Here is an 11,560-nt window from a genome sequence, read left to right as displayed (position 1 = left end):
AATGAGATCATTGGCGTTATAAATATCCCCCGTGCCAGCAAAACAACTCCGGCAGCAGCAGCTACTGCAGCGCAGCCAGCCAGCCGGGGTAATGCCCAGGAGCGCTGCTGCTGCTGCACACAACCGCTCAGGAGAAGGAGCGACACCACCAAGCAGAAACCATGCTGCCAGAAGAAGTGGCCTATAGCAGCGAGTAGCGTCTCCGTGCTGGAAGAATGAATGTTCCTCTTTACCTTCTTCTGACCTTCGCTCACTTGATTTGCTGCGCCGCCGGAGAGAAGCGCGTCTCCGTGGACTCGGAGCGCCAACAACTTGTGGAGGAGGAGGAGGAGGGGGGGAGCAGGTCCGGACGCAGGACGTGCAGGCTCTACTGCAGGGTTGGCATCGGCTTCCACCTCCAGATCCATCCCGACGGCAGAGTGAACGGCAGCCATGAGCCCAACCAGCTGAGTAAGTCTCTGCTTCTTCACTCACTCACTCACTCACTGCTGCTAAATTATACATTTACGACCAGAGTGCGCGTCCTGCTGCTGAGAACGACGCGCACTTGGATCCACGACGACTTTCAGCACCACTCAGCATTTACTCTCTCTAATTGACCCCCCTTGTATCATTTAATTTAAATGACTACCCACACACCCCCTCCTCCTCCTCCTCCTCCCCTCCTCTTCCTCTTGGGACATTTTAACAATAATGATTTACACGGGAGGCGCGTATGGAGCGCGCGCCCTAAACTTAGGCTGCGTGACCCTGTGAAATATCTGAGCGGCCGGCGGCGGCCCCACGCATCTGCAGCTTGACGAGCCTTGTTTGTGTCTCTCCGGGATGTTATGTTGGCAGGTAGAGACTATTTGTGGAAGTGACAGGTGCAGCGGCACAGACACCAGGATGTGTTGGATTGCCCATCAGCACGATTGTCATCACAACTACGCTACTACACACACAGAGAGAGACACACACACTGTAAAAGATATCCGGCTTCAGATTTACTACTGCTACTTACTGCTTACTACTACTTTTGAAAAATTAAAATAGGTCAAAATAAAGAGGAATAATAAAGTTGAGTTACTTTCTTGTGCAGATTCTGGTCTCATTTCTGCAGCGTGACCCTGTGCACATTTGATTTTTAATGCACCAATATCAACATTTGAACAGTTTAAAGTATAAATCAGAGCCACAATTATTCATTTTTGTGCATAACCACCAGCATTTTTCCACAGAAATGACGGTGATCAGTGCATTTGTTTGTGTCTGCCTCTAAAAAGTGGAGAAATTCATATATATATTAAGATCAGAAAAGAGAAGAGAGAGCTGCACCAGATTAGGATTCATTTATTAATCAGGACAGTTATTAAGAAGAGTTTATTAACATTTATTACACAACTGTCCTGTCTGTGAGTCGTCGTCCAGAGGCCATAAATCAGATTTCCAGTTTTTTACTACCCCCCTCCTCCTCCACATCGCTCACCGTGAAAGTGCACTTGTGCCTCCATTTCATGGTCCCCCTCCTTCAGACGAGTTGTCAGGTTACATGGATTTCACCGCAGCAGCCGTGTGGTTTTGAATCCTGCATGACAGCAGAGGAGACGAGCAGCAGGAGGAGGAGGAGGAGGAGGAGGAGGAGGAGGCTGCAACATGAGGAAGATTGTTTCAGGAGTTTAAACACAGTTCACTTCTGCACACACACACACACACACACACACACACACAACGGCAACACTGCGTTTAAATTTGGATTTTAAAAAAACATAAAAAATGGTTGTTGTATTTTGTTTTCTTTGCTTCTCCTGGTTTTCACTTCATCGTGAACCTGAAGGTTGAGTGATGCAGAACGTCTCAGGTCGAACACGCCATGGGCCAACACACAATATCACAACATTTTTTGAAAATAAAACTTTAAAACTTATCACTCAGGCACTTTCTGCAGCATTTCTCTGTATTAAACATACATGGACATCACACATTGTTTGCATGTGAAACAAACTTACAGTTAGTTACAGTATTTGTGCAGCCAGGTCTGGCCCTCTCACTGCTCCTCGCTGCTGATTGTGAAGTTTCCTTCTGACAGATTTGTGTTTGTAAAGCACAGATGTCTCTGTCTGCTGCATGGCTTCAGTCAGTGAAGTTTAATTTGTCAAACAACAAACATGATGATGATGAGCCATCATTAAATGTCAGTTTTAATCAGTCAGTTTTAACCCTAGAGGACATTAGGCCTAAAAAGGTCAGAAAAATACATAGCTAGCGTTGAGATGACAAGTTTTATGACGATTAGGGCTGTTGTACCTAGTTGTTTTTTTTGTTTTGTCTTTTTAAAGAAAAGCTGAACCAGAAGGAGGGTATGGATATCTGAGATAAAAACTAAAACGTTTCAGGTTTTCCAGTTGTAGTTTTACAGAACTTTGAACCTTTTGTTTTTTCAACTCAAAAGAATGAAAATCACATCTAAACTTTGCAAGGTTGGGGGACACTTGTTATTTCCTTGATAAAAAAATATATATATATTGTGAGTTGTTTTCTTGCCAATTTGTGACTTAAAACTTGAAAAACATGTGATTTAACACCATACATTTCCCCCACTCCTTCCAGCTAATTAAAAAAAACTACACTGACCCTAATATGCTGTCCTGAATGTGAAATGCTAATTTGAGATGTTTTGTGTTGTTGCTGCATAAAACGTTTTTTAAAAAGCTCTTGAGCTGCATCCGTCTCCTCAAACGTGGAGAAGCTACAGTACAGTACGAGCTGCAGAAAGAGACAAAAGCCTAGTAAAAAGCACACTTGTTGTCTGTCTGTCTGTCCTCTCAGGTGTCCTGGAGCTGTTTGCGGTTTCTCAGGGGGTCATCGGCATCAAAGGCGCCTACAGCAACAGGTTCCTGGCCATGAATAAAAGAGGACGTCTCCACGCCACCGTGAGTGTCTCAGATTGGTCCTACCACTCAGATCATCATCATCATCATAGGATGCTACTAAAGTCACTGTTCATATGTTGTCCAGTCATGCAGCTGTATTAGCTCCAGATGTTTTTCAGATGATCACCACCTCATCCAGCTGTTCTGGCTAACAAGCTAACGAGCTAGCAGCTGCTTATTTCTGGTGCCATGTGAGCTCAGGATTTACTCTCCAGCCTGGTCTTCTCCATGACAACCAAAGATAAATAGGCTCTTATGAATCTTTAGCTTTGTTCACCTGTTAGCCGCTAACGTCGTTGTCTGATGAGCAAACATTGGTCAGAAACCAGGAAGTAGCCTCAATACGCAGTGCAACCAAAACAATGAGCTAACAAAGAGGCTAAAAGGCTCAAAGTGCTGCTGAGTTGTGTGTTGTGTAATTTCTTATGACTCAACTCTGAACTGTCGTCGTCTCATTGTGTTGTGGAAGTAACTGAAAGATAGGGAAGATAGGATAAGGGTCACAAAACATAGTGAAAAGCGACCAAGGTAGTTGTGTGAGATGAGACGTTTAAAAACGGTCTTGAACGCTTCATTTTGTTCACCTGTTAGCTGCTAATTGCTGCCGTTGTCTGATGAACAGGTAGCCTACAGCGATGCTAAACCAAAACAATGAGCTACCAAAAAGTCTAAAAGACGAGTCTGAACTGTTGTTTTCTTGTTGTGTGGTGGAAGTAACAGATCAGTAAGACAAGACTGCAGACTTTTCTTGGACAAAACATGTGAGAAGCGAACAAAGTAGCTGTTTAAGCCTGTATAAGCCTGTTAGCTGCTAACGTTGTCGTCTGATGAGCAGGTAGCCTAGCGAACAGTGGTCCTACCAGCAACCAAAACAAAGAGCTAAAAGAGGCTAAATAAAAAGGCCCATAAAGCTGCTGATTGTGTGATGGTTGATGTGCTGGATGGAATTTGGATACTTCACCAAAAATCGATAATTCACCAATCATCTACTCACCGTCATGCCAAGGAAGGGTTTGGAGAACTTTCTGAGTCATCAAAACGCTTTATGAGTTCCAGGGGGGGTCCGGCTGACAACGGATTTTCATATAATGGCGGCGGATTGTGCTCACTATTGAATCGTCCAAAACACACACTAAGTATAAAACATCCAAATACCTCCATACTGTGCGAAATTTTGCTGTGAGATGTTCCTTTGTCATTGTAAACCATTGGATGTATGATGTAAAGAACATCAACAGAGCCACTGGGAGCTACTGCTCCAACAAGGATAAAAACAGAGATCACATTAATTTTTTCAAAAAAACTTTTTCATGTGGCGGCTTCAGGACACTTGGGTCAGTACAGACGAGCAGTATGGAGGTATCTGGATGTTTCATAGTGTGTGTTTTGGACGATTCAAAAGTGAACTCTATCTGCCGCTATTATATGAAAATCCGTTGCCAGCCGGACCCCCCCTGGAACTTCAAAAGCGTTTTGATTTGATGACTCTCTGAACCCCTTCCTTGGCATGACGGTGAGTAGATGATTGGTGAATTATCGATTTTTTTTAGGTGAAGTATCCCTTTAACAGACTCTCTTCAACAGTTGTGTGAAATAGAAGTTAAAATCACTGTGGAAAGTGACACATAGGCCTATTGTATATTGATGCAGATGTTTGCAGATGCACCAGCAGCTTTCCAATCAAAACGGAATATCTACTGACTCAATGTGTCCAAACAAACAGTGAATGTGCATGTGATTCAGAGATGAAGCTGTTATTCGGCGTCTTCCTGTGTCCAAACCCAGTGCAGCCATGTTTGTTTTATAATTTCCCAGTCTCTGCTGCCTGCAGCTCTGCATCAGCGTGTCACTGCTGTAATCTTTAGCCACAGTTTTGAAGACTTTTAAATCTCCCCCCACCCTAAACAATACACAGTAAACCCAAATCTGGCTGCAGCAGCTTGGCCTCGCTGGCGTCGGCAGGAGCGCCCGGCTCCGCAGACGAGTCATCTGTGGGAGCGTTGGCAGGCGAGTGCAGAGAAACTGCCCCCCCACCCCCCATTAGCATGTGTTAATGGGAAGAGCAGATTAAGTCCTATCTGGGATAGGCTGATAATATACAGAGGCGTGAGCCACAAAGTGAAAATCAATATGTTGGGTAAACAATCGAGCCGGAGAGTCGGCGAGCTGCTGCTGCTGCTGGTGTGTCACGCTGTGCGATGGCGATTTATGTCCCCACAGCTCCCGGTATTGTTTCATGAAGCCGTGTCAGCAGGGTGGGGGGGGGGGGGGGGGGGTTGGCGATGTGGCGTCTGTGTTCAAAGTGAATCTTGTTTGAAAAACGCAGCATTGTGACTGAGCTCTGTCCACCAGCAGATACATAATTCAGCAGAGGAAACTAACTTTTCTGTCGGTCGGGTCAAAGCAGAAGCAGCGGCGCAAAACAACATTTACATATGAACCGAAAAACATAACAAGATTGCGGGCCGTGGATAATAAGAGGGAAACAATGGGACAAAGTAAAACGCTGCACGCCGCAGGATGTCGCCTCAAACTAAAGACCTGATTGGGTTTTGTTCTGCTGGAAGTTTGTCCGAGTCCAGTTGTGTCTCATCTGCCTCCACTTCCTGTTACAAACTGTTGGAAAGTCTGGATTTGGTTGCTGATTTGGTCACTTTTTGTGGCTCCATTGTGACTATTCACTTTGACTAATTGATATTTCCTCTTATACGTATATTGGGAGTCTGCCCAGGTCATTTTATTTTGAAAACTGCCACATTTGAAACTAGCACTATCTCTGGTGGAATCACAAACATTGATTGGTCCCAAAGTCAAGGTTTTCATGAGAGAGTGCAGTTACCCATCCATATATCCAATGCTATTGGCTTCTGTCGACAGTAATCAATAACCATGATGATGAGTCCTTCCTTTTTTTTTTAGCTTCCTGTCTTTACTGGACATACGCAATCGTTCAGAACTTAAAGGGATAATTCATCATTTTGGCAAACTGGCCCATTGCCATAATCCCTATAGTCATAGCAGTAGGTTCGTTACCTTTAATTGTCGGTGTACTGTAAGCTATTTTTAGAACGGCGGAGCAGAGCCGCGAGCTGCTCAGAGCTACGCTACGGAGGCTAATGGGATTTCTTGGTTTTCCTCATCAAACTCATCAAATACACAATCCAACAACTCCAAAACAACTCTGTCTGGTAACGTTGTGTTATTATCTCATAGCGTGGTGAATGTGCAGGTCACAACTTGTCCACCAGAGCGTTTTGGAGTTGTGTGATTATGTATTTGATAAGTTTGATGAGGGAAACCTCTGTAGCGTAGCTCTGAGCAGCTTGCGGCTCTGCTCCGCCGTTCTAAAAACAGCTTGCACCAACAATTAAAGGTAACGAACCTACTGCTATGACTATAGGGATTATGGCAATGGGCCAATTTGCCAAAATGTTGAACTATCCCTTTAAACGGCTCTGATCTGTTTCAGGACGTCTTTAGTTTTCATTTTGACCTTTGGGTGGAATGTCCATTTGCACATAAGAAATCAAATCAAAGACATATAATGGGCTAAAACATACAACTTGCTTCATCTTCGGGACAAATTCATCTTCATTTTTTTATGTTTATCTTATAGGTTGTAGTTTTTTGTGAACTCTTTCTGTGCAGTTCAGCTTTACCAGCTTCATACCTTTGCACTCTGGGAGACTCCTTCTCCTTCTCCTTCTCCTTGCCTTCTCCAACCGTTTGCCGTCGCAGCTTATTCTTGCCTCCAGAGCAGCTCTGCCTCGGAGAAATATTTGTACAACTAAAACTCCAATCTGTAGCTACAGCTGCACTCTGCTATTTAACTGCCTCGATGATTTGGTGTGGATGTAAACCTTGGCAGAGGGAGGGATGGATGGATGGATGGATGGAGGGATGGAGAGAGGGAGGGCTCGGTCCTGACGGTATCAGGTGACATCAACAAACTGATCCTGTTGCCGTCGTCTGTCGTGTTTAATATTTGGTTGTTTTCACAGTGGCACTTTATTGGCTGAATAATGAGCAGACAGATGCACTTTGCTCTCGGTGACCTGCAACAGCAAAAGGCATCGCACACAACGATCGTACGGAGGGTTGAGGGAGGGTCACCTGCATTAGTTGAACAAACAGAGAGAGACAAGGGGAAAGAGAAATGGAGTCAGGGAAGTGAAACCTCAAGTACCAACAGAAAAGACTCAGATATTAAGGATTTAATAGGTGAAACCACCTCGTTTCTTTCTTTTTTTATTATTATTTCTGTCATTTCCTGAGACATTTCACAGCTGCCGTTTCTTTTTTCCAGCGGATGATTTATGCCGAAGACACTTTTTAATGTCAGATGAAACGTTTCCCTCCCACGGCTGCTTCATTTACAAGCCAACTTTCTTTAATTGTAGTGACTGCGAGAGTCTGTTTACCATTGACAAACACTCTCTCAACACACACTTGATGGATTGCCATGAAATCTGGTACAGATGTCCCCCCACGGTCCCCAGAGGACGCATCCTACTGACTTTGATGATCCCCCTGACTTCAAGGTTTCCATGTATCCGCTTGAAATATCTCTCGACGAGCATCGCTTTCCATCCGAGTCTCTGTTAACAAGATTTTAAAACCCACACTTTTAAAAAAAGTTGGTGCGTATCGGTGCGAGTCGGGTCGTAGAAGTTCAGGTTGCCGTCTCAGATTTTTGAATTAAGAAACATCTGTCAATAGAAGTGGTAAGGAAATATTATTTAGTCATCATCAGTAAGTAACTTTCCACCTCTGCCCTCGGTACAGCTAACCCCGGGGATCATGGGAAAGGTCCCTTTAAAAGAGTGTGACCAATCCAGCAGGGCAAGAGCCAGGTTAAACAGCTGTACAAGCATTATGATTTTAACAATAAGATCTCTGGAATCTGGCTGCAGCCATTAAATCCTATGAAAAGCTGCAGGGGCCAAATCTTCTTCCTGGTATGCATGCTCGTGTACGTGTGTGTGTGTATGTGTGTGTGTGTGTGTGTGTGTGTGTGTGTGTGTGTGTGTGTGTGTGTGTGTGTGTGTGTGTGTGTGTACACTGGTACGTGCTTCGGTGGATTTGTTTCCAAATGTGTAATTCCCCCCGACCGGTACCAGAGTATGGTTATGTTGCTCAAAACGCAGCGTTCTTGTTAAATCATGTCAATCCACCCGTATAGCAGCGACTCGGGAGCTCTGTGCAATTTTCTAATCATCTTTAAAAACAACAGCCAGAAGGAACAGTGGGTCACTTTGAATAACTTAAACCCGGCCGTCTGTAGTCTTCTGCAGCGGCGGCGGCGGCGGTGGTTTGCAGCGGCGCGCTCTCTCTCCTGTGACTGGCATGTTTACCAAACGCTGTAATGGCATCATTTTCTGCTATGCTGCACTCTTCAGCAAAGCAGAACAGTTTGTTTTATTTGAGAATGGCAGCAGGGTTATACAAGGAAGTCTCGGCACAGCACAGCGCGGCGCGGCGCGGTGCGGCGAGGAACCCAGGCTTCCCCGGGTAGCTACATGTTTCCCACTCGAGGATATTTTTAGGTACCAAACAGGAACGTTTAATGAATATCAGAAAACTTTCAGATAAGGGGCCGTAACGTATTGGTTTTTACATTCTCGGGATGGATATCATCATCATCATCGTCATCGTCATCATCATCATTATATCATCGTCCAGCCTCTGGGAGCCAAATAATCACAGTCAGAGCAACACTAATGGTTGTTGTATAGTTCCTCCTCCACCTTTCCAATGTCAGACTGTGTGAACTCCTCTCTCATGCTCTCATTCATCATTCGTTACACAACAACTGTCATCACTTCGCATGTGTGCAAAATCACAAATTCCTTCATCTCCGCTCGTATCATTCATCACATTTCGCTCGTCTCCCGTGACAGCGGCCTCTTCTCTCCACTCCGCCCGTTTGAGAGTGAAAACCCATCGACTGCAGTTTCTGGATCGTTTTTTAAAAATCAAATCTTCCTTCAAAACAATTTATAACATGTGATAACAACATAAAAAGAAACATCCGTATGACTTCACCTGCTACCGACCTCCTCCAACCTGAACAACCATACAGGGAAGCTTTTTGTCCAACCTCCAATACAACCCATGATGTGAGTGTCTCCTGAATTAGCAGGCTGTACAACACTTTTGTCGTCACGGTTACAATAATAAACTCACCCGTGGACTGCACCGACAGTGGCGTGCGTACCTACCTCCGTTGCCATGGTCATTGCAATAATAATAACGGTCACGGTTTGGTCAGGTTTAAGGAACAAAAACTTAATTGGTAAGGTTTGGGGAAAAAAAAAAAAAAAGATTGTGTTCTGGCTTGAAAGAAGTGACTCCTTGACTTTGGTTGTCATACAGTAGTTATAATAATAAAAACATGATGTGGTCCTCATAGATGGATGGAAGGATGGATGAATAGAAAGGAAACAAAGTATAAAGATAAAAAATATAACATTATGTATGTGCTTTTTACATCGTATTGTCAATCAATAATCATATATAAATTAAAAAAAAATTAATTTATACAAAACTGTGTTAAACTGGCACTGAAAACACAAAAACCAAAAGCAGCAGCACTGGAAACCTTATCCGTTACGTACTATTCCCACTTTGCTCCTGTCATAATCACTATGACCACTAGATGTCGCCTAGCAACAAAACGTAACTATGGGTGATAATGAACTGCTGCTGCACATCTCTCTTGTTTTACACATCGAACTGCCTTCAGAAATATATTCAAGCCTAAATCTGTGAATAAGAAGAGTGTGAAGAGCAAAAAAAACCCCACAACAACAAAAAAACAGTTATTAATCCATCTGTGTAACAAACAAACTGATCAACGGCCTGCGTGTCGACTTTGTAGCTGAAGTTTATGCAGCAGCCGTACTGAGTAAGAGACCAGTAAGTACCAAAGGAGGCTCTGCTGCTGTCAATCAAAGCATCTCTGTGATAAGGAAAGTCATTTAGGCCACTTTGAAAATCCGCCCCCGGGTTATTCTGGGGCTCGTCCAATCAGATCGCAATCAGATGATGTCATGTTGCCTCGCACTTGGGCCGCTTGCTTTGACATTTTCCCATCCTGAACTGAACACTGCTGTGAATAATATGACATTACAAATACATACAATCCAGCTCTGCATCAACAACAGCTCCTTCAGCGTTGATTCTTTAAGAGAATACGTTCACCATCAGCCTGTCTGAAACATAATAGATGATAGAGCCAATCATCAGTGTTGATTGTTAACAAACGTTCCTCAGAGGAGGGAAACACATCACAGTTTATCCAGACCATCAGAGAAAGACTCTCACAGTAGCAGACGTGCATGTGTAGATGGGTCCGTATGTCAGATCAGTATTAACAAGGAAATAAAATTACATCAGTGTGGAGAATCTGGCAGAAACTCTTCTCCTTCTCCTCCTTCTTCTTCTTCCAGATGCTCGATCTTGAAAAGGAAAGGGAGTCGTTATGTTTTCTAAAGACATTTATCTAAAGAAGAAACAAAGGGTCAGCTTTAGTGGTGACGTGCAAACATAGATCCCACATGTTCTGCAGCTGAGCCTTGATTACATGTGGACAGTTTGATAATTAAACAATTCATCAATAATACTCCCAGTGATTGATCTAAACTGTTGAACTTCAGTTTTACTAAGGTTCTTCAAGTTTTTATTGTGTTTCATTTTTAAGGTTTGATCCATAAAGAAATATATTTTTGGTTTCAAGAGCCAAAACCATCTCTCCGCTTCTCCCTGGAGTTCTAACAAGACAGAGTGATACAAAAAAAAATGGAGCAGATTTTTACAATAAAACATTCAGAGAAACCAAATCCTGCAAAGTTGTTGGAGAGTGGGTCCAGGTGGTGAGGGGTGGGGCTTTGTTGTGACATCACAAAGTGACAGGAAGTCCTGACGGCTGGTTTTAAGGCTCAGTTTCTGAATACAGGCTGTGTGCATTTCTCTGTGGACTGAGGCTTTGATACTTTCACAGTATTAATATAGAACCTAGAGCTGCTTTATAATCACACTACACATGGACATCTACCTTTATACTGTATGGAGCTTTAACACAAACATCTACCTTTATACTGTATGGAGCTTTAACACAAACATCTATACTGTATGGAGCTTTAACACAAACATCTACCTTTTGAAGGAGCTTTAATACAAACATCTACCTTTATTTTGAAGGAGATTCTTCATACTGTGTGGGTTCTTTGAGGTAACACCTGTTAATTGATCATCTCTATCTTCTCTTGCAGGAGTGGTTCACAGACGACTGTAAGTTCAGGGAACGTTTCCAGGAGAACAGCTACAACACTTACGCCTCAGTAATCCACAGGAACCACAGGACTGGTCGCGATTGGTTCGTGGCCCTCAACAAGAGGGGCAAAGCTAAAATGGGCTCCAGCCCGCGGGTCAAATCCCAGCATGTGTCCACCCACTTCTTGCCAAGGGTCAGTTTGCATGACAGGAGCGAGCGAGGCTTCACCATAGCAGACAGGAGCAAAGAGAGGAGGAAACCGCCGCCGCCGCCGGCTGCGCCAAAACCTCTCTTGGAGAAGGCGAACGTCCAAGCGGGAACGGCACCGAAACGGACGCAGGTCAAGTACTGGCCCAAGTACCGGTTTGGATAA

General features: G+C 43.9%; 1 protein-coding gene across 1 annotated transcript; it reads left to right on the top strand.

The window, feature by feature from the left end:
• Positions 1 to 215: 215 nt before the first annotated feature.
• Positions 216 to 11,560, top strand: fgf5 (fibroblast growth factor 5; the record flags this gene model as incomplete). The annotated part of the gene is made up of 3 exons (XM_083978248.1): positions 216 to 450; positions 2,809 to 2,912; positions 11,186 to 11,560. 3 exons carry the CDS (start codon positions 216 to 218, stop codon positions 11,558 to 11,560), a joined length of 714 nt encoding a protein of 237 aa, XP_083834374.1.

The sequence above is a fragment of the Trachurus trachurus genome (genome assembly GCF_905171665.1).
Source record: "Trachurus trachurus genome assembly, chromosome: 9".
Lineage (NCBI taxonomy): Eukaryota > Metazoa > Chordata > Actinopteri > Carangiformes > Carangidae > Trachurus > Trachurus trachurus.
Note: the sequence above shows the minus strand (reverse complement) of the source record. Positions and strands in the feature narration are given on the sequence as shown.